This window comes from Panthera uncia, chromosome E1 (assembly GCF_023721935.1).
Source record: "Panthera uncia isolate 11264 chromosome E1, Puncia_PCG_1.0, whole genome shotgun sequence".
NCBI classification, from domain to species: domain Eukaryota; kingdom Metazoa; phylum Chordata; class Mammalia; order Carnivora; family Felidae; genus Panthera; species Panthera uncia.
In genome coordinates this window covers 56,522,022-56,541,146 of record NC_064814.1, presented here as the reverse complement: position 1 = coordinate 56,541,146, position 19,125 = coordinate 56,522,022, and the positions used below count along the sequence as shown (strand labels likewise).

The 19,125-nt window shown below is 60.2% G+C and overlaps 1 protein-coding gene across 4 annotated transcripts in view; it reads right to left on the bottom strand.

Moving 5' to 3' along the window:
- DLG4 (discs large MAGUK scaffold protein 4) overlaps window positions 1-18,665 on the bottom strand; it is a 22,714-nt gene extending 4,049 nt beyond the window's left edge. For 2 of the 4 annotated variants that reach the window (XM_049637107.1, XM_049637110.1), the window contains exons 1-15: window positions 18,394-18,665; window positions 10,262-10,426; window positions 6,839-6,892; window positions 6,642-6,692; window positions 6,304-6,428; window positions 6,036-6,205; window positions 5,796-5,932; window positions 5,501-5,645; window positions 2,858-3,153; window positions 2,659-2,761; window positions 2,396-2,510; window positions 1,067-1,243; window positions 748-784; window positions 626-653; window positions 450-497 (exon numbers count right to left, since the gene is read on the bottom strand). In XM_049637107.1, the coding sequence (XP_049493064.1) occupies window positions 450-497; window positions 626-653; window positions 748-784; window positions 1,067-1,243; window positions 2,396-2,510; window positions 2,659-2,761; window positions 2,858-3,153; window positions 5,501-5,645; window positions 5,796-5,932; window positions 6,036-6,205; window positions 6,304-6,428; window positions 6,642-6,692; window positions 6,839-6,892; window positions 10,262-10,426; window positions 18,394-18,423 (1,681 nt within the window). In that variant the 5' untranslated portion in view covers window positions 18,424-18,665. Of the gene's footprint in view, window positions 1-449; window positions 498-625; window positions 654-747; window positions 785-1,066; window positions 1,244-2,395; window positions 2,511-2,658; window positions 2,762-2,857; window positions 3,154-5,500; window positions 5,646-5,795; window positions 5,933-6,035; window positions 6,206-6,303; window positions 6,429-6,641; window positions 6,693-6,838; window positions 6,893-7,227; window positions 7,439-10,261; window positions 10,427-18,393 lie in introns of those variants that run through there. The other 2 variants (XM_049637108.1, XM_049637109.1) reach the window with 2 other exon arrangements.
- Window positions 18,666-19,125: the final 460 nt, after the last annotated feature.

The window sequence follows — 19,125 nt, the reverse complement described above, 5'->3', positions numbered from 1 at the left end:
GGGCCGGGGAGCAGCTGGGCCGGGGAGCAGCTGGGCCGGGGAGCAGCTGGGCCGGGAGCAGCTGGGCCGGGGAACAGCCGGGCTGGGGAGCAGCTGGGCCGGGGAGCAGCTGGGCCGGGGAGCAGCTGGGGAGCAGCGGGGCCAGGGAACAGCTGGGCTGGGGAGCAGCTGGGGAGTAGCTGGGGAGCAGCCGGGCTGTAGAGCAGCTGGGCCGGGGAGCAGCTGGGGAGCAGCCGGGCTGGGGAGCAACTGGGCCAGGGAGCAGCTGGGCCAAGGAGCAGCTGGGCCAGGGAGCAGCTGGGCAAGGGAGCAGCTGGGCCGGGGAACAGCCAGGCTGGGGAGCAGCTGGGGAGCAGCCAGGCTGGGAGCAGCTGGGCCGGGGAGCAGCCGGGCTGGGGAGCAGCTGGGGAGCAGCTGGGCCTGGGGACCGGGGTCGGGCCAGGACTCACCTTCCATCTGCGTCACGGTCTCATAGCTCAGAACGGAGTCTTCTCGACCTAGTGGGAGGCAGGGCGTCTGCGAGGGGCTGGGAGACAGGGATCTTGGGGCCCCATGTGGCCTTCCTGAGATGTCAAGAGAAGCTCAGGGCTCCCTCACCCCCGCTTCGCAAGCTGACCCTACCTACCCTGTGATCCAGAGCTGGAGCCCCAATCCTACAGAGGAAGAACAGAAGGAGTGGGCCACGTGCTTGGTGGGCTTCAGCCCCGAGTCCCCCGCTCCTCCACCCGAGCTCGCTCCCCCACCTACCTTGGCCTTTAACCTTGACCACTCCCGTCGTTCGACCCTGTGGGGGACATGGGGGGATGGGAGGGTAGGGGAATGGCCACTGAGGGGCCCTAGAGCCCTCCCCTCCCCCGGCCCAGCTGATAACACCACCTCCCCGCGGCCCCTGGGCCCCAGTACTCCTCAATGACACGTCTACTCCAGAGGCTCACGGGAGGGAGGCTGCCCAGCAGACAGGCCTCCGAGGGGTCAGAGGGCAGGCCCGTGGCCTCTGCTGTCCGCCCGGGGACCCCTGGGACTGGAGCCCCTGTGGCAGGAAGGCTGCAGGCCCCGGGAGCCTCACCGCCGTTTGCTGGGGATGAAGCCGATGTCATCGGCCTCGCTGTCGGGGTGGACCCGCCGTGCCTGCCACCACTCCTCGTCACTGGCGTCGAGCACGTGCAGCACGTCCCCAAAACGGAAGCTCAGGGCCTGGCTCAGGAAGCCACAGTCCTTGGTCTTGTCGTAATCAAACAGGGCCCTGCAGGGCGGGTGGCCATCGGTCAGACACCGCCTGAGCTCTCTGGCGCCCCGACACCCAGCCAGGCCTTCTGGCAAAGTGTGGCCATTCACGGCCCTCCCGCAGGGGCCACGGACCCCGAGGAGCCCCCCCCCCCCGCCCACCGTGTGGGGAGCAAATGCTCTACTGTGACGCACAATCACAACCACTAAACGCCACTCGGCCTGCACTGTGCCAGAGATCAGACAGGCTCTGGATCCCGTGCAACTTCTATAGCAAGATCTAGAACGCCGCCCTCCCAAGAACGCAGTCTGCAGGACGCATGCACGGGACAGTCAGGGAGGTAACCCGGAATGTACTCAAATTCAGAAGAAGGGACAAGGCTACTCTTTGCTAACCCTGCCTATCCCCATCAGTACCAAATTCCCGTCAGTTACGTCATGACCCCGGGGTCCAGCCAAGGGAGGGCCGGACCATGGAGGCAGCAAAGACAGAGCACGAGAACGGGACCGAAGGGGACCAAATGGAAGAGGCTCTGGGACCACCTGGAGGCACCTGGGAGCCACAGCAGACCGCCCCCAGGAGCCCACTGGACCCCAGCGGGGAGGGAAGGGCCGAGCAAAGTCTGAGCGGGTGGCGGTGCCGGTTAGCGAGGGAGGAAACACTGGTTCAGCAAGATAAAGGGCTCAAGGACACGAGGGAAAGCAATGAGCTCAGTGCGGGACGTGTCGAGTGCGAGATGCCTGTGGGACACCCCAGTGGACGCGTCCAGAAAGCAGATGGCCAGAAACGCAGATCTGGACCTCCAGGAAGAGGTGGGGCCAGAGCGGACGGGAGCCCCGAGGGAGAGAGAGAGTGGGGAGAGAGAGGCAGGGGCCACAGAGCTGATGCCCCAGGAGCAGGAGAGCTGTGACCCCCTCCCCTGCAGGCGGGGGCAACATTCCAAACAGCCGAGAGGCATCCCCCTCCCCACCCTGCCGGGCAGTAGGGACACTTGAGGCAGACGCTATTTTCCAGTTGATACTATTTCCCAGTGCTGACCTGAGCAGCGGGGCCCATGAACGGCGGCTGGGCGTCAGGCCCGGGAAGGGGTTGGGGGGGAGCCAGGCAGGGTTCAGGGCCAAGAGCTGGGGCGGGCGGGGGGGAGACCCAGAACAGAGAGGCGCATCCGACCTGATGTAGAAACCCCTTTTGGGGTTGCTCCGCAGGGAGGCGGTCCCTGAGCCCAGGCTGCTGTTCATGAGCTGTTCCCGAAGGTCGTGGATCTTGGCCTCGAATCGGCTGTACTCTGGGAAAAGGACGAGAAGGTTCCTGAGCTCTGGCCCCACCGGAGCGCTTCCGCCGCCCTCCCTTGCCCCCACTGGAGCCACCAGCTGAGGAGACCGTGCTCTGAGGACCCTCTCAGCTCACGACGCGGGGAGCTTCGGGCCGGGTACCTTCTGGTTTATACTGAGCGATGATGGTGACCGTCTGGCCCGCGTTCTTCAAGGCAATGGCAGCCTGCTCGTGGCTGGCACTGCGGAGGTCAACACCGTTCACCTAGAGACAGCGCGGAGGATGAGTCGCCGGGGACGGGGACCAGGCCCCAGCCCCGGAGTAGAGGAGGGGTGTGGGCAGGGCCCGGCCTTCCCTCACCGAGAGGATCTGGTCCCCCTTCCGCAGCTCCCCGCTGAGGTCCGCAGGGCCACCGGCCAGGATGAAGGAGATAAAGATGCCCTCACCGTCCTCGCCACCCACAATGTTGAAGCCCAGGCCCGTGGAGCCCCGGTGGATCACTATGCGCCTCGGTTCCCGGGGAACGTCTTCCTCCCCCAGCAGGTCCTTGGCCACCGGGGAGTAACGCCGAGGGGAGGTGGGGGTCATGGCTGTGGGGTAGTCGGTACCCAGGTAGCTGCTGTGACTAATCTCGTTGTCCAGGTGCTGGGAATAAGCTGAAAGATGTGGGAGAAGGGGTGAGGGCGCTGCGGGCAGGACCCACGGCCGCCCCACCTCCTCCCCAGAGAACCAGGAGAGCCAGACTCGGGTGACGGAGGCATTTCTCCGCCAGATAGTAGGGCGGTGTGAGGGGGGCGTCAGATCCCAGCAGTGTTGGGGGGCGGGAGTGCACAGGCCACATGAAGGGCTGGTTCTCCCGAGGGACGGTAGGGGGGGTCATCGAGTTGAAGGTTATATGTCCTCGGTACGCCAGGGGTGGCCGAGTGGAGGGGAATATTAGCACCAGGCTTTTGGGGGCTTCCTTGTGGGTGCTGGGTTTCCTCAGATCTCTCAGTCTATAAAAGTACCCCCCTGCCCCTCTCCGCTTTTGCCTGCTCTTGGCTACCCATTGATCGGGAAAACTAGGTCATTTGTCTGATAGAATTTCCCACTTTCTACGGGAAAAATTCTTTTTCAGTTTTTTAAATTTTTTTTAAGTGTTGTATTTTTATTTATTTTTGAGAGAGAAAGAGAGCGTGCGCAGGGCCGGGGCAGAGAGGGAGAGGGAGACACGGAATCCGAAACGTGCCCCAGGCTCCGAGCCGTCAGCACAGAGCCCGACGTGGGGCTGGAACCCACGAACCGTGAGATCATGACCTGAGCCGAAGTCGGACAGACAGTCGGACGCTTAACCGACAGAGCCACCCGGGCGCACCCCCTACTGGGGAAATTCTAAGGGGGAAATCATCACTTCCATCTTTGGGCGGTTATTGTGTGCTTCTGCCCCGTTCCTCCTATAATTCGATCTAGAGGCTTTGTCAGACTCAAGTTCAATTTTGTGCATAGGTGACACTACGTACTTTCCACCAGACCACAACGGGATGCAAGAATGTCTGGTCGCCTTAGGTAAGACTGACTGGCAGGTTCAGCTGTCGTGGGCTGACCCACCCATTTCTATGCTCTCACCTAAGAGCTTTAGTGGCCACTGAGGACCGCTGCCTCCTTCTGATAGCTCAGAACCCAGTGATATTTCACTGGAGATTGCAAAATAGAATATTCTACTCTTTTTTTTTTTTTTTGGAAGAAGCAGCACTTATCGGTGGGAATGATTTGATAAAAAAGAACTTTCTGACAGTTTGTGGGCTCGAGCCCCGCGTCGGGCTCTGTGCTGACAGCTCGGAGCCTGGGGCCTGCCTCAGATTCTGTGTCTCCCTCTCTCTCTGCCCCTCCCCTGCTCACGCTCTCTCTGTCTCTCTCTCAAAAACAAAAATAAACATTTAAATAAAATTTAAAAAAATAATAAAAATAAAAAAATAAAAAAGAACTCTGCCATATCAACCATTTGGTGATTCTGAGCTACAGTTTGTACAGGACCTGACCCTGTCCCCGCATTTGCCGGTTTTCATTACGAATGGGCCCCTAGCATCCTCCAAAGGTGCCCAATTATTCTTAAGCATCATTATGATCTCATGGACCTCCACCTATTTGAGGAGTTTTGATTGAATAACCAGTGGGAGCCCCTTCTGCGTCGATAACACGCCCTAGAGTCCTGGGTAGCTTTACTGTTTTTCTAGCCTGTAAGATGTTACAAACTCCTTTTGTGCATTTCCGGCACAGGATCTGGAACAGGCCCTTTCTCCAAGGAGCCAAGGTTCCTCTTGGGAGGAGAACTACTCTTCATCACGTGAAAGAAAACTCCTGTGTCCTTAGTTTACTAAGTTTTCGTGTGAAAACGGATGTTGAATTTCATCAACGTCTTTTCCCGCATCAATTTCAAATGACCTTAACAATTTCTGTCCGTTGTTTAATACGATGAATCGTATTAAGAGGTCTCCCAATACAGAAGTGCTTTTAGTTTCTTGAAAAAAAAAAAAAAAAAAACCCTACTTTGTGACGATGTTATTCCCTTCATTGGCTGCTGTATTTGGTCTGCGACTATGTTCCTACAAAGTTTTCCCTCTCTATTCGGAAGCAAAATTGGCGTTGAGTTTCCCTCTTTTATGTTATCTTTGGGACCCTTTGAAACGCCCTCATAAAATGAAACGTGAACCTTTTTATCTGTCCTCACGCTCAGAAGGAGCAGAAGAATGATCTATTCCTTGAAGATTTGAGAGAAATTAGCTACAAAACCATCTTGGCCTTGTGCCTTCTGGGGGAGAGACTGTCGACGAGCTTTTCTAGGTCTTGTCCGGTAACTGATTTTTTTCACCTACTCTCAGACCGCAGAAGAAGAGACATTGTTTCTATTTTGTGGGGAGCATCTGAAGAGGAACACTCACTGGGATGTCATGGGGGTAACTGGGATGGGTCGTGGGGGTAACTGGGATGGGTCACGGGAGGCTTTGAGGTTTGGAGGGTTCTCACAGGTTGTGATGTCTGGGGGAGCGTAGCTGTCACTCAGGTAGGCATTGCTGGGCTTGGCCACCTTCAGGTAGACAACGTCATATGTGTTCTTCAGGGCTGCCACGGCGTCCTCATGCATGACGTCCTCCAGCCCCACACTGTTGACCTGGGGCCAAGGAAGGAGAGCTCAGACAGAGCCAGAAACAGCCCCAAGACAGACAGCACCGTGGGAGAGGTGCCAAGGAGGACGGGGCCTTCCCGGGGGGCCAGGAGGCGAGACCCAAGTGTGGCCTGGAAGAGTGACAGGGGTCCTCACCGCTAGAATCTTGTCCCCGATCTGCAGCCTCCCGTCCTTGTGGGCGGCACCCCCTTCGATGATCTTTGTCACATAGATGCTGTTATCTCCGGGGATGTGTTGGTTCCCTACGCCCCCCGCGATGCTGAAGCCAAGACCTGGATGGAGGGAAGGACAGAGGTGGACGTCCAGGTTGGCTGGGGAGCCGGCGTTGGGGCGGGGGACGGTCGGGATGGGGGTGGAGACACAACGGGTCACTACCTTTAGGCCCCTTGATGAGTTTGATCTCCATAAGCTTCTCAGCCGGAGGCTTCCGCCGCATGACGTAGAGGCGGACGATGGAGCCCGCCTCCTTGAGGGCCTCCACCGCGGCTGAGTGGGTCACCTCCCGCACGTCCACCTCATTCACAAACAAGATGCTATCGTTGACCCTGGAGGCAGCGAGGTTGGCCTGAGCCAGGAGCTTCCTGCTGCCCTAGCCCTCCCTCTCGAGGGAACCGGCACCCTAAGCCCCGTGTCCGCTCCCCACCTGAGGCGGCCGTCCTGGGCCGCGGCCCCGCCAGGAATGATCTTGGTGATGAAGATGGACGGGTCGTCACCGATGTGTGGGTTGTCGGTGCCGCCTGCGATGCTGAAGCCCAGACCTGAGTTGCCCTGGGCAGAAGGAGGGGAGGAGCGTCAGCCCTCCCGGCGGCCCGCTCCGGGCAAGGCGGCTCGGACTCGGGCGGGGGCATGGGCCAAGGCGCCGTGACGGGAGCAGGAAGGGACGAGACTAAGGGACTGGCCACCTAGTACACACAGGCACAGAGAGAAGCGTGACAGGGAGCTGGGGGGACCCCAGGGCGGGGGGCGGGGGAGCCTGCTCACCCTTTCCAACGTGATCTCCTCGTATTCCATTTCCCCCTCCGTCCCGTTCACCTGCAACTCCAGCACGGACCAGAAACACAACACCAGTGAGCCGGACATTCCGACCCGAGCACCGACCCCTCCCCTGCTGCTGGGGCCCAGGCCCTCCCGCTCTCCCTCCATCCTTCTGCAGTGGCCCCAAAATCTAAACAACTCACATATCCCGGGGCTTCTAGGGTGTCTGTGTTGACAATCACAGGAGGAGAATTGGCCTGTGAGGGGAAAAGGAGATGAAAAGCTGCCTGAGCCTTGGCTCAAGAGGAAGCCCGTCATCGAGGGTCCCACCTGCCTGGCTACCGGTTCAGGGTCCCCTCTTGAACCAAGCCTGCTCTTGAACCCCTCGAGGCCCCAGCTCAACCCGTATTGCGCGCACACGCGCGCGCACACACACGCACACGTGCATGGCCCTAACGCTGCCTGGGCCCGGGCCCCCCTGAATGTGGAAGGAGGTGTCTGAGAAGCGGGAAGGGAGGGAGAGACAACCAGATGGGGGAGCAGCAGGTGGTAAAGAGTGGGGGGGGGGCAGGCGAAAGGGGGAGCTTCTCACCGGATGTAACACCACGGGAAGCTACTGCCTTATGCGCTACACATACACCCCAGTGCTTACGCGTCCCCCGGGGCCTGCCCCCCATCCCTGTCCCTTGTCGGCCCATATGCGCCCAGGAGCCTTGAGAACCCTCCCTCAGATCTGCCCCTCACCTTCCCACACATTTGCCCTAAACCCCGGGTCCCGGGAATCCGGGGTTCCCCCAGCTGCAAGCCCCTCCCTCCTCACCCACCCGCCATCCAATCCACCCCTTCCTCTAAGGACTCTGTTGCCTAGCGATGGTATCTAAGCCCAGCCAAGGCCTGGGGAGACCCACCTCCAGAAGGCCCTGTCGCCAGGACAACGGGGGTGGGGGTGGAGTGGGGGGCGGGAGATGGGCGTGGCCTAGGAGCGATCAGACTCCCAAAGGCAGAGGGGATCCGCTAGCCCCGCCTCTCCTACCCGGGGCCCCGCCCCCCGGCAGCCAGGGCAGAGAAGTCCAGGCTGAAGAGGTTTGTGGGTGCAGCGCGTCCTGAAGGGCCCCGTTCTCCCTCTTGTACGCCCCTCACCCTACGCAGTGCAAAAGACGTCAGGAAGGGGGAGTGGTGAAAGACATCCGGGTCCTATCTTCTCATCTACTCCCCCCACCCCAACCTCCATTCCGGAAAGGGTTAAAGTGGGCGTACCCAGGTCCTGACGTCAGTCGCCTCGACGCGACGCGGCAGGGTCTCTAGACTCTGGGGCGGGGCCAGCTTTAGGCCGGTCCTAGGGGCTTCCCCAATTGCCAGGGCAACCGAAACCCCGTCTCCATGGCAATGGGAGAGGAGGCCAAGAGCTTCCTTCCGGGGTCCCCAACCTATCTCCTCCTTAAACAAATATTTATTTGGAGCCTACGAAGCGCGAGGCAGTCATCACGGATTCCCCAAACTCCTCGATCCCCCCCCCAAAGGGCCCCTGCTCTCTCCTGCTATTTCTCAACACTACAGGCTTCTTCGCAAGCTCTGCAATAGATTTCATACCCGCAAATCCATTAACACCGCCAACCTCCGACCCTTCAAATCCCAGCAAATGCTGTTATCCAACCAATAGCCACGGCCAAAATCCCCTCCACAAGGCTGTCCTCCGTCCCCACCCCATCCTTGTCCTAAAACCTCCTTCCCCAGGCCCCATCCCTCCTCCTTGGCCACCTGCCTCTGCTTCCCACCCCTCCCTCTACAGCAGCCCACACCCTGCACCCATATCCCTGCCCCACCTTCCGTTTCCATCTCCCGACCCAGCCTTGGCCCTCCACGGGCTTTCAGTCCTTATCCAGCGCCACCGCTCCCCCCCACCCCCCACCAGCCCTCCTGCTCAGTGTCCGGCCCTCATCCTGCACCCTAACTTCTGACACCCCAGAGATATCCACTCTCCCTTATCCAAGCTTCAAACCCTGGACATTCTGTCCAAACCACAGTCCATCATTCTCAGTCCATCCCCGATCTCGATCTCTGCAAATTGAGACTTTTCCTGTCCCCCTGGCTCGGGCCTGGTCCCCAGATCCCCCCACCCCACCCCCTGCTGGCTGGCTCAGGGCCACCAGCGCTCTCTCCTCTGCTTCCCTGTCTTCCTGCACCCTGATCCCCACACTCGATAACCTGAGCCCACTACCACCCTGCACGCCTCCTTCTCCCCCATATCCCCTCCCCAGGGAGCTTCCTGGCCCCACCCCACAAAGAGCGACTCGAGTCTGCCTTCCTCCACTCCTTGCAGCTGTCAGCGCTTCACAGGAATACTCTGTGCTGTCTCCTCACCTCCAGGGCCAGACTTCTGTTCCTCTCCCATCGACTCAACCTTGGCCCTGATTTCACAGCCTCACCCGGTCAGCCCCAGGGCCTCTCCCCCTTTTGGGGTCTCTCCATTTTGCTACAGGCCAGAGAACCCTCTTTCTTTTCCTCCTCTTCCTCACCCCAGAACCTACCGCGGCCCCCTCCCTGCCTCCCCATCTCCAGGTTCAGAAAACTCCTCCCTGACTTCGTGGTGAAATGTCTCCAGCCTCGCCCTCCCCAGGGCATCCTGCAAGATTCTGGAAGGCCACCCCTGCCCCCACGGTGTTCCCCTCAATGTCACAGCTTGCCTGGGGCCTCCGGCCCTCCCCATCCTGTGCCCCCAGAAAAGAGGTGTGAAGGGGAAGAAGATATATAGTTGGCCTGGAGGAGGGGAGGTCCCAGAGACAAGGCCTCCCCGGGACTGGAGAAGGGAAGACAGGGCGTGGATAATATAATGGGGGGACGGGAGGGGCTCGAAGAAGAAAAGGGTGGTGGCCGGAAAGGGGAGAAGGGACGACTAGGGGACGGTCACTGCCAGAGGGAGAGCGGGCCCGCCGAGGAGGAGCACGGAGCCCGCGGAGGGCCTGAGCTGGGGATCAGGGAGGGAGCAGGAGAGTGCGTGGGAGGAAGAGAGAGACAGCATCCTGGAGAAGCAGCCAGCCAGCCAGCGGGAGGGAGAGGCGGGGAGGAGGGGAGGGAGCCCTGGAGGGGAGCAGAGGCCGGGGCAGGGGACCGAGGCAGAAAGGCCCCGCGACTGGGAGTCTCCGACCAGACACATGGAAAGGGCTGGAGACTCGGGCGCGGGCAGAACCAGGCCCAGAGGCCGGAAGTGGGGGGAGGAGGCGGAGAAGGGACAGGAGCAAATGCGGGCAGCTGGAGCTCCGCACGGAGCTCAGGACACAGAAAACGGAAACGGAGGTGGGGGTGTGAAGGAATGAAGAGGGCCCGGGGTGGGGGGCGTCCTGGGGGCGCACGCCTCTCAACACACGTGCGCGCAGGCACGCGCACACACGCACTCGCCGGCCTTAAGCTCTACGCCCACCCCCCCCCCCCCCCGCCGGCCTCTTTTTCCCCCCGGGGGGGACAAGGGGTTTCCGGCCCCCCCCCCCCAAGCGCCCCCTCTCCGGGCCCCAGCCGCCCCGCCCCAGCCTCCTCCCGCCTACGGCTCTCGCCCTACCGGCCCTTGGGGGTGCTTGTGGCTCCGAGGCTCCGAGCGCCGCACTGGGGAGGGGGCCGCCCGAGTCTCCTACCTTGAGGGGGGAGAGGTGGGCGTGGCCCACGACCCCGTGGCCGGCCTCGAGGTGGGACAAGTTCCTCTCCGCCACGTGCACCAGCTCGGGGGCGTTTACCTGGTTGGGGAGGTGGGCCGGGCTGTGCTCCAGAGGGGGCGTGTCTTCATCTTGGTAGCGGTATTTCTGGGGATGGGGACCGAGGCGTCACCGGGGCCGGCCCAGCGCCTCGGGCTCCAGGCCGCCCGCCCGGCCGCCTCCTCTCCCGCCCCCCCCCCACCCCCACGCCGGTGCGGTGCGGAAGGCCCTGGGGCCTGACCAGTTCCTCCCCCTCCCGGTCCTCCAGCCCATTGGCTGCCCTCTCTCCACCCTCCCACAGCCCCTCTCCCGCCCCGGACGGCCACCTCTCGGCTCGGCCCAAATCCCAGCCCCTCCCCCTGCTCCCCCCCCACCCCAAATCCTACCTCCCCCCGTCCCCGGAGCCTTCCACCCCGCACACCCCCTCCTCCGGCCGCCGTTTCTCCCGCCTGGCCCAGGCCTTCAGATACTAGTCCCTGTCACTGCGCCAGCCCTCTGACACGCCGAACCCCCATTCTCGACGTCCATCCCCAACTTCTCTGCCTCCCTCATCGTCTTCACCCCACTCCCCCGGTTTGTGAGCTCCCTGGTCCATCTTCCAGCTGCCGCGCCCCCGGCGTCTCACCTCACTCCCACCCCACCCTCACTGCCTGAGTCTCCCCACCGCAGCCTCTACCCCAAGAGCTACTGGCTGTCCAGCACTGGCATGCCAGACAGAGGCAGGGACCGCAGTCAGGCCCTTCAACTAGCAGGTACTTGGCATCAGTCCCCCAGGCAGGACAAAGCTGAACCGGTCCAGCTCCCGGTCCAGCTCCCCCTCCACTGGCCCAGCTGGTTCCCCAAGTAGTCTGCACAGGGGCCCCCACGAGTCTGGCCCCATCCCTACAAACGCCCGTAGCCCAGCCAGTTAATCGGATATACTGGGAGCAGAAGGGGGAGGAACAGACGCAGTAGTGCTCAGGAGGGGGACAGGAATGGGTGTCTTCCAGGCTGGCTGACCGGGGGAAGGAGGCGGGGAGCTGGGTCTCAGAGTCGATTCCTGGTCTCCCTCTGGCCTTTAGGAGTGAAAGACTCAACATGACCCCGAGTCCCTTCCCAACCAACCACCAGCCATCTCACTGGCCTCCTCTGCTAGCTTAACAAGGACATCAGTAAATGAGATTAACTGGGGGCCAGAGAGAGAGGAAAGGGGCAGCTGGAGACAGCGCTGAAGGGCAGCTACCCCGCCTGGGTCCACCCACCTCTGCCTCCGCACTCCTCAGGAGCCAGTCCCCCAGAGAGGCAGAGCCCCCCCCCCCCCAAGCCCCAAGCTTGGGGAAAGAGCAGGGTTCCCTGGGGACAAGACAGAAGACCCCGCCCCCAAGTACACCTAGGTGAAAAGAGAAGGCAGAACTCCCCTCTCAAAAAAAGCATCTGAGAAGCTGAGTACCCCAACATTTGGAGGGCAACGGTGGCACGATCCAACTGGAGGCAGCTTATCAAAGTCAATGCCTGTTAGTAGGATTCTGAAAACTCTGGGGATGTAACCCAAGTTTGGCCGTGGCTAAGGGCGCAGCAAGAGACTAGGAGAAGGAAAACGGTGCTGGCAACACCAAGCCTCCCACCCAGGCCAGAGATGAAGCACCTCTGAGAAGGAAAATAGGGGCTCATCAACATACACCCGGTTTTCTGGCCCGCAGACCTGGAGAGAGAATCCTGGCCCCCAGGGTTCAAGACCATGGGCACAAAGTGTAGAGAAGGAGAAGTAAGGAGGGGGGTGGGTATAAGCTGCGTAGCCCCCCTCAAAGGCTAGGCCATCCTGGATAACAGAATTCCACGACCTGGAAGAGGCTGTCCATTCCACACCCTGAAAAGGTGGTCTGCAGCCTGGACAGTGCCCCAGAACTGGGGGTCCGGGGGGACGGGCGGAAACAGCTCCCCTGTCCACTTCCCCAGAGTCCCATCCCCTGCGTGGTCATGAGGCAGGGCCCAGGGGTGCAGCTTCTAGTCTCCCTGAGCCAGGGGAGGGTCTGAGTCCACTGCCTCTCCATCTTCAGCCCACCTCGCAGAGGGGATCCCTGAATCTGGTGAAGAACTGTCAGGGTGCACAGAAAGAAAATGGAATCACAGAAACTCGTCATTTATTCTAGAGAGGAAACAAAGAGAAGTTTTTATCACAGTGAGACTGCAGACACGTCTCCCTGCCCTACCCCCAGGGGGTGGGGGCTGTCTAGGACTGAGGGAAAGACTCCCCTGCATTAGGAGACAATGTGAGGGACCCAGGGCACAAGGGAAGGGTACGAAAGTCCCCAGAATGTGGCTGAAGGAGGTTAGGGCCTATGTTTGGTCCCTGGAAAATTTGAGAGTACTGTACATGTAGTAAGGGGTTGGGGGGAAGAAAAAAAACGTCTGGAGGGGTGTGGGGGGGGGGGGGAGTAATTCCAAAACTGCAGACTGGCAGGTGGGGGTCGGGGGCAGCACCCCTCAAGCCCAGATTACAGGACAACTAAAGCAGGACAGGAAGGAAAGGAGGATCCCCTGTTTTACCCCACTGGAACTCTGGGCCCCAACCGCGACAGTTCCGATGGTATTGGAACCAGGTCTGAACCCCCAATACATTAGGGCAGAGGCAAGGAAAAGGCCTGGGGGTCGCTGTTGTTCCTTTCCCCTTGGCCCTCGCGTCACTGGAGCCCCAGTTGCATAGAATGACCTGGAACCGAGGCTTGTACCCCCAAAATAGAGGGGTGTGAGTGAAAGGGGGATGTTGATAAGAGGGGCGACCCACTGCGCCTGTCCGCGAGACACTGCAACCCAGAGACCCCGCGCCAAGCAGAAGTAAGAGCGACAGCACTTGAAGCTTGCACCCTGAGATTTGGGGGGTCCGGGAAGAGGGGAGCGGGGCCGGAGCCCGTACCGCGGCACGTACCACGCAGAGACACATGGAGGCGAATCTGTTCCGAGCCGACATGGAGAAGGGGAGGGGGACTGAGGGGAGGGGACGGGTGGGAGAGCAAGGGTCCCAGGGTCGGGGGAGGGGGAGGGGCAGAGGGGCGGGGGCTGCGGCGGACGCGGCGACTGGAGGCTGCGGCCGGAGAGGGGGGGGGGGGGGAAGGCGCCTGCGCAGTGCGGGAGAGCGTCACGATGGGAGAGAGGGGGTGAGGGGAGACCCTCTTAGCCATCAACTTCCCAGGTTCCAGCTGTTTCTCTGTGGACTTCACCTTCCACAGTATACTCCTATTCGGAACCCCAACAGAAACACTCCTGAAATTTACCGGCTTATAGCTGTAATTCTCATCTAATTTCCTGCCCCTAAATTCACCAGGTCCTTAAAAACTCCCAAAGCTCCATGGACCATTCATCTCTACTGGACTCCTAAGGTGCAGGAAGGAGGAAGCACTCCACTCTCACCTTAGAGGGACCCCCCCCCACACCCCCCAGGATCTAAAATGCCTCCCACAAGCCCCACCCCCCTCCCTCCCCAAGGATTATTAATAGGGACCGCATCCCCTCAGATGCCAAGATATCTCCTATTCTAACCAGCAGTCCAGCCCCATAACTTGATAGCCAGACAATGCTTTTCAGGAGCTTAAGGACCACAGACACCACACCGGCTGTCTCCTCAAATTAAACCACCGTTTAAATCCTCCCTTTTAAAATCATATCCCCCAACCCACCAACGGAGACCTTGACATTAGTGCAAATATTACCCTTTCTATGACGTCAACATCCAAATAAGCAGTCCTCAAATTCCTTTGGGGTCCCCTGTCCAAATCCCTGCATCTAATGAGATACTCATGATTTTCCAATATGCACAGCCCCAGTACCACCAGTGGGGTGCCCTGCTGGCTCCATGGGAAGAGCACACAACTCTTGATCTCAGAGTCTTGAGTTCAAGTGATCTCCCCTTCAAGTGTGGAGATCACTTAATAAATAAACTTTAAAAAAGAAACACTTAAAAAAAAAAAACAACAAAAACCAAACACCCGACTCCAATTTCTGGGAGTATTTAATGTATCTTAAAGCTGGCCCTCCAAATTCCATTGTAATCTCTTCAATTTATTCCCAAACCTTTAAATTAATAGATCTTTCCCTATCCCTTTCCTTCACCCCTCAAGTTCACACATCACTCCTCTCTCTGGCTGCCCTTCCTATGTCTTCACGTCACCTCCATGATTCTGAATTCCAACATTGCTACAGGAGTGCTCCCAAATAGATCTACCCCCCACACCCAAGCCTCAAAAAATATTCACCAAAGTAAGATCTGGCCTGCAATTTGCAGTGACCCACAAATCTTCCACAACACCCCAAAACGACTGCCTCAGAGGTTTCCATTTTCTCCCAAACAACTGAACCTGAAAGCCTCTCTTTACAAATATTATCCCATTGAACGCCCACCTTCCCAACTCTTTTTTTTTTTTTTTTAATTTTTTTTTCAACGTTTTTTATTTGTTTTTGGGACAGAGAGAGACAGAGCATGAACGGGGGAGGGGCAGAGAGAGAGGGAGACACAGAATCGGAAACAGGCTCCAGGCTCCGAGCCATCAGCCCAGAGCCTGACGCGGGGCTCGAACTCACGGACCGCGAGATCGTGACCTGGCTGAAGTCGGACGCTTAACCGACTGCGCCACCCAGGCGCCCCAACCTTCCCAACTCTTAAAGCCCACTGAGCAGTGGCCTCAAATCGGCTTCTCTGGCTTCTCTACAATGCCCACACAGGGCAGAGAGGACAGACTGCCCTAGAATCTCGCCCATGTCCCTCCCTCCCCGTTATCGGAACCTGTTAGATGCGCCCCCAAGATGACCCCCAATGCCCTAGTTTCGCATCTGGGTAGAATGCTTGGATCCTCAGAGGGAGCCCTTACGGAAGAGCTGAGCTCGAAATTCCTTCTAGAATAGAAAACGCACAGGTCCTACTTCTCCACCAGTGGGCGCTGTGGCCCCTTAAGACCCTCCCCCATCCCCCATTTCCTTTTTCCCTCCATTTTCCGTTTCCCTGTTGCCTGGCAACGCAGCAATCAAGGACTTTGCTGTCGCCTAGCAACCGTCTCCCTGGAACAGAGGGCTGAGGTAGGAGGTTGTGCTCTGATGAAATCTGAACAGGCCTCCATCTTAGGAAAACTGAGACGTCAATCGCCCAGCCTTCGGATTCTCCTTTCCAAAGACCCCCGCACCCCGCAGTTCCTCAGACAACAGGCCCCTCAAAACCCCGTCTCCCTCCGGCGCATGGGACCACGCCACGCCCCTGCCGGGTCAGCCCCGCCCTCATTTCGGTCAGGTTACCCAGCCCTCAGGCCCCGCCCCATTCCGAGGGCTGCCACCGCCTCCCTCGATAGAGTAAGCCAGACCCCACCCACCTGCCTCCAAGAGACCACGCCCCCGTCCACTTCCCGCCCATTCGCTCCCCCGGCCTCGCCCACACTGTCCCTCCGCCACGCCCCTGTCCGCCAATGAATGAGGCCTTTGGCCACAGTGCCCCGCCCCCGGCATCTCAGCTTTGCCCAATAAGGACCACCCGGAGGGTTTAACCGCTTCGCCTCCGGGGTCCGGCCCGATACCCCCGGTCTTTTCCCACTCTCCCCCCTCCCCCACTTGTTCTGCTCCGCCCTCCGACACCCTCGCCCGGCCCTCGAGTCGGCCACGCAACTTCAGTCGTCGCCGGTTGCCATGGCAACGGCGGCAGCAGCGCGGGGAGAAGGGGGAGGGACGGGGGCGGAGTGGGAGAAAGAGATTCTCAGAGGCAGACACCGGCAGAGACCCCGGCGCGGAGTAAGACTAAGCGATAGCTCTAAAGGCGGAGTGAGCACAAAGCACAGGGCCTGGCGCATGGTAAATAAGTGTTCCTTCAACTACTGCGGCAGGAATCTAAATATAGGCAATGAAAGATGGAGGGCTCTCAAACGGAGCCGGGAAGCTCAACCACCGCAAAGCCTGGGCACCCCCTACCCCACCCAGCATGTTGGGAGCGGGGGACGATGGGGGTGGGGCTGGGGGGGTGGGTGGGAAACAAGCGCCTTGTGCCCCCTGCTGGCTCCTCTGGGCTACCCCTCCGCTGCCCTGGATAGAGATGTACCACAACTCCCAACAGCCCCACGGACAGCAGCCCTCTAACAGGAGGGCTCCTGTGCCTCAAGGCCTTATGGGAGTTGGAGTCCTCGTCATCCCGAGACTGACAAGTTTTCCGGCCAAGGAATGTGGCAAGCTCTGGGTCTCCTCCACGCCTCTGTAAAACCCCAAATGCATGATTGATCCTCTCTGCGCAAGGCTCCTTCCTCCAGGGATGCTCACTCTGGGCTCCATCGAAGAAGTAGGAGTCTGGAAGGGAGATGAATCAACTCCCCCTCCCAGAATAGCTGCCAGTGCAGGCAAGCCCCTCACCCTCGCTCGCACATGTGTGTGTGTGTTCACATGTTGGAAGCAGGGCCCGCACATTCCAACTGGCTTTCTGGGTACACCGGTCACCCGGAGGACCACAGCCAGGGAGCCTAAGGCTGAGGGGCAGGCCGAAGGCAGGAGACAGGAGAAGCTAAGGATCAGACAGACATTAAAGGAGGCCAGGCCAGAGAAAGTGAGGCACAAAAATCCACCGAAACCACAGGGAACGGGGGAAGCGGCAGCACGGGAGAAAGCCTGGAGCCCACAGGAGGGGCGGCGGGGGGAGGCAGACAAGCAAGTAGCTCTGGAGAGGGGGTGGGGGCTCCGGACCTAAAGGTCCTCAGCCTCCAGTCTCTTCCGTCCATGCTCACACGTGCACACGGCATGTGTACACACATGTGTGAGTTTGTGGCAGGGAACATGTGTGTCCTCAGCTCCCTCCCCTGAGAAGCTGCAGTTCCCACTAAATATAACCCCCTCCCCAGCCTGTGACTCACCCGGACCCCGCCTCCCCGGCCCCCACTTCCTGTCCCACCCCCCAACCCCCAGCTGCCTGCCACCCGCCCAAGCCTCCCTCCACACACCAGGCACCCAGCTTGCCAGTCCCAGAGTCTGCCAGCCAAGACCTAGGTAGATTGCAGCACCCACCAGGAGCTTGCCCCACGCTCCCCATCCAAGATCTGCCCCTTCCAGGCTCGGACCACAGGGACGCCCTCGTCCGATCCTCACGGCTGCCAGGCCTGCCCTGCTCCAACTCCTTTTCACCCGGGGAACCTGAAATCCGGGTGTCCTCCCCCACCTCGATCCCAAGTGTCAGGGGTAAGAGGAACATTCCCCTTAATCTGCTCTTCTCCCTCTCTCCCAACGCGGGGAGGATACGGTGTGGGAGGAGGCAGGGATATTGAGCACCTGCCCGGGGCCACCCCCAAATTCTGCACCACCCACCTGGTCCCCCTCCTCAAATCCCGTCTCCCCAAAGCTCTCGTCGTCCTCCTCAGGGTCTGGCAACCTCTTCTCCCTCCCAGGGGAGCACCCCAAACCCTCACCTCACCTGGTCCATTCCCTCAGGTGGCCCTGTGGCAGGCCCTAGCCCTCTGACAGCTCCCAGCTCTCCCCGTATTCCATACGATCCAACCCTACATCGACGGTTCCCTCAAATCGAGAGTACCCCCGAATGCATCCACCACAAGATGCTCGTTCTATAGCCTGAAGGCCCACCCCTTCTCCGCCAGCTGACACCCCCAGACCAGTCAGGCACTCACAACCAATAACCTTCTACCCCCATGCCAAGAGCCCCCTGAAATTGCACAAGACACCTACAAGCCAGCCTGTCCCCCAGGAGGGAAGAGGACCCCCCCCTCATGCAGTCCACCTTCCAATGTACAAGAGCAGGACTTCCATGTGAGCCAGGCTTCTCCTTAAATAAGTCTCCCTCAAGCCTCGTTGGCGAACCCCAAAACCCACTAGCCCCCCCCCAAACCGCAAGACAGCCCAAATTTTCCATTTCTCTACAGGTACAAAGGGATCACCCCAGGGGGCACCTGTGGCCAAACCCAGCATTATCTCAGATGTGAACCCCAAAACTAAATCATGACCCCCAAATACATCTTCTGATGCTGTCACTCCTGGGCCCCCAGCCCCAGGTTAGGCCTGCCTAACCCCTCCCCACAAACTCATACCCTCCCCCCCCCCCGCTTTTAGCCCCCCCCCCCCATCATGCTTACCTTGGTTGTCACTATACAGAGACAGTCCATGTTGGGGGGGGCTGGCCGCGGCGGCGGGTAAGGGGCTCTGACTTCATCGGAGTTTCGTTCCTCCCCTCCGTGGGTTCTCACCCCTCCCCCCTCCGCACCCCACTTTTGCAGGGGGGGGCCAGGATGGGGGGAGGGGTGAGAGGGGAAAGAGGGGGTTGGAGAAGGGAAAGGGAGGGAGCGTGGGAGGGAGGGGAAGGGGGCCCTAAAAGGGGGTCCCCAATGGAGGGGAGGGGGCTTGGGGAGCACACCCCGATTCTCAGGAGGGGCGGGGGCACCGGGGGCTGGCAGCCCCGGAGTTCGGGGGCTGGGGCATGAGCTGGGGTGGGGGAGGGGAACTGGATTTCGGGGAGCCCCGGGGTAGGGGGGGGTCTTGCCTAACGGCCAGGGGCTAGGGGCCGTGGCGGGGGAGTGGGGTGGGGGGGGTCGGAGGCGGCAGCGGCCGAGGGAGCCGTGGAGCCGAGGAGGGAAGGGGAGAGAGGAGGAGAGAGGAAGCAGGGGGAGGGAGGGAGGGAGCGAGGAGCGAGAATGGGGGGGTGCCTTGGCAGAGTTAACTGCTTCGGTGCTGGCAGGAACCCGGATAATGGGAAAGGAGATAACAGCAGATGCAGAGAGGCCCTGTGGCAAAGATGGAGGCCTGGCCGGGCACCAGCGCCGACAGCAGAGATGATGAGGAGGGAGCACCCATGCTGGTTTAAATACTGG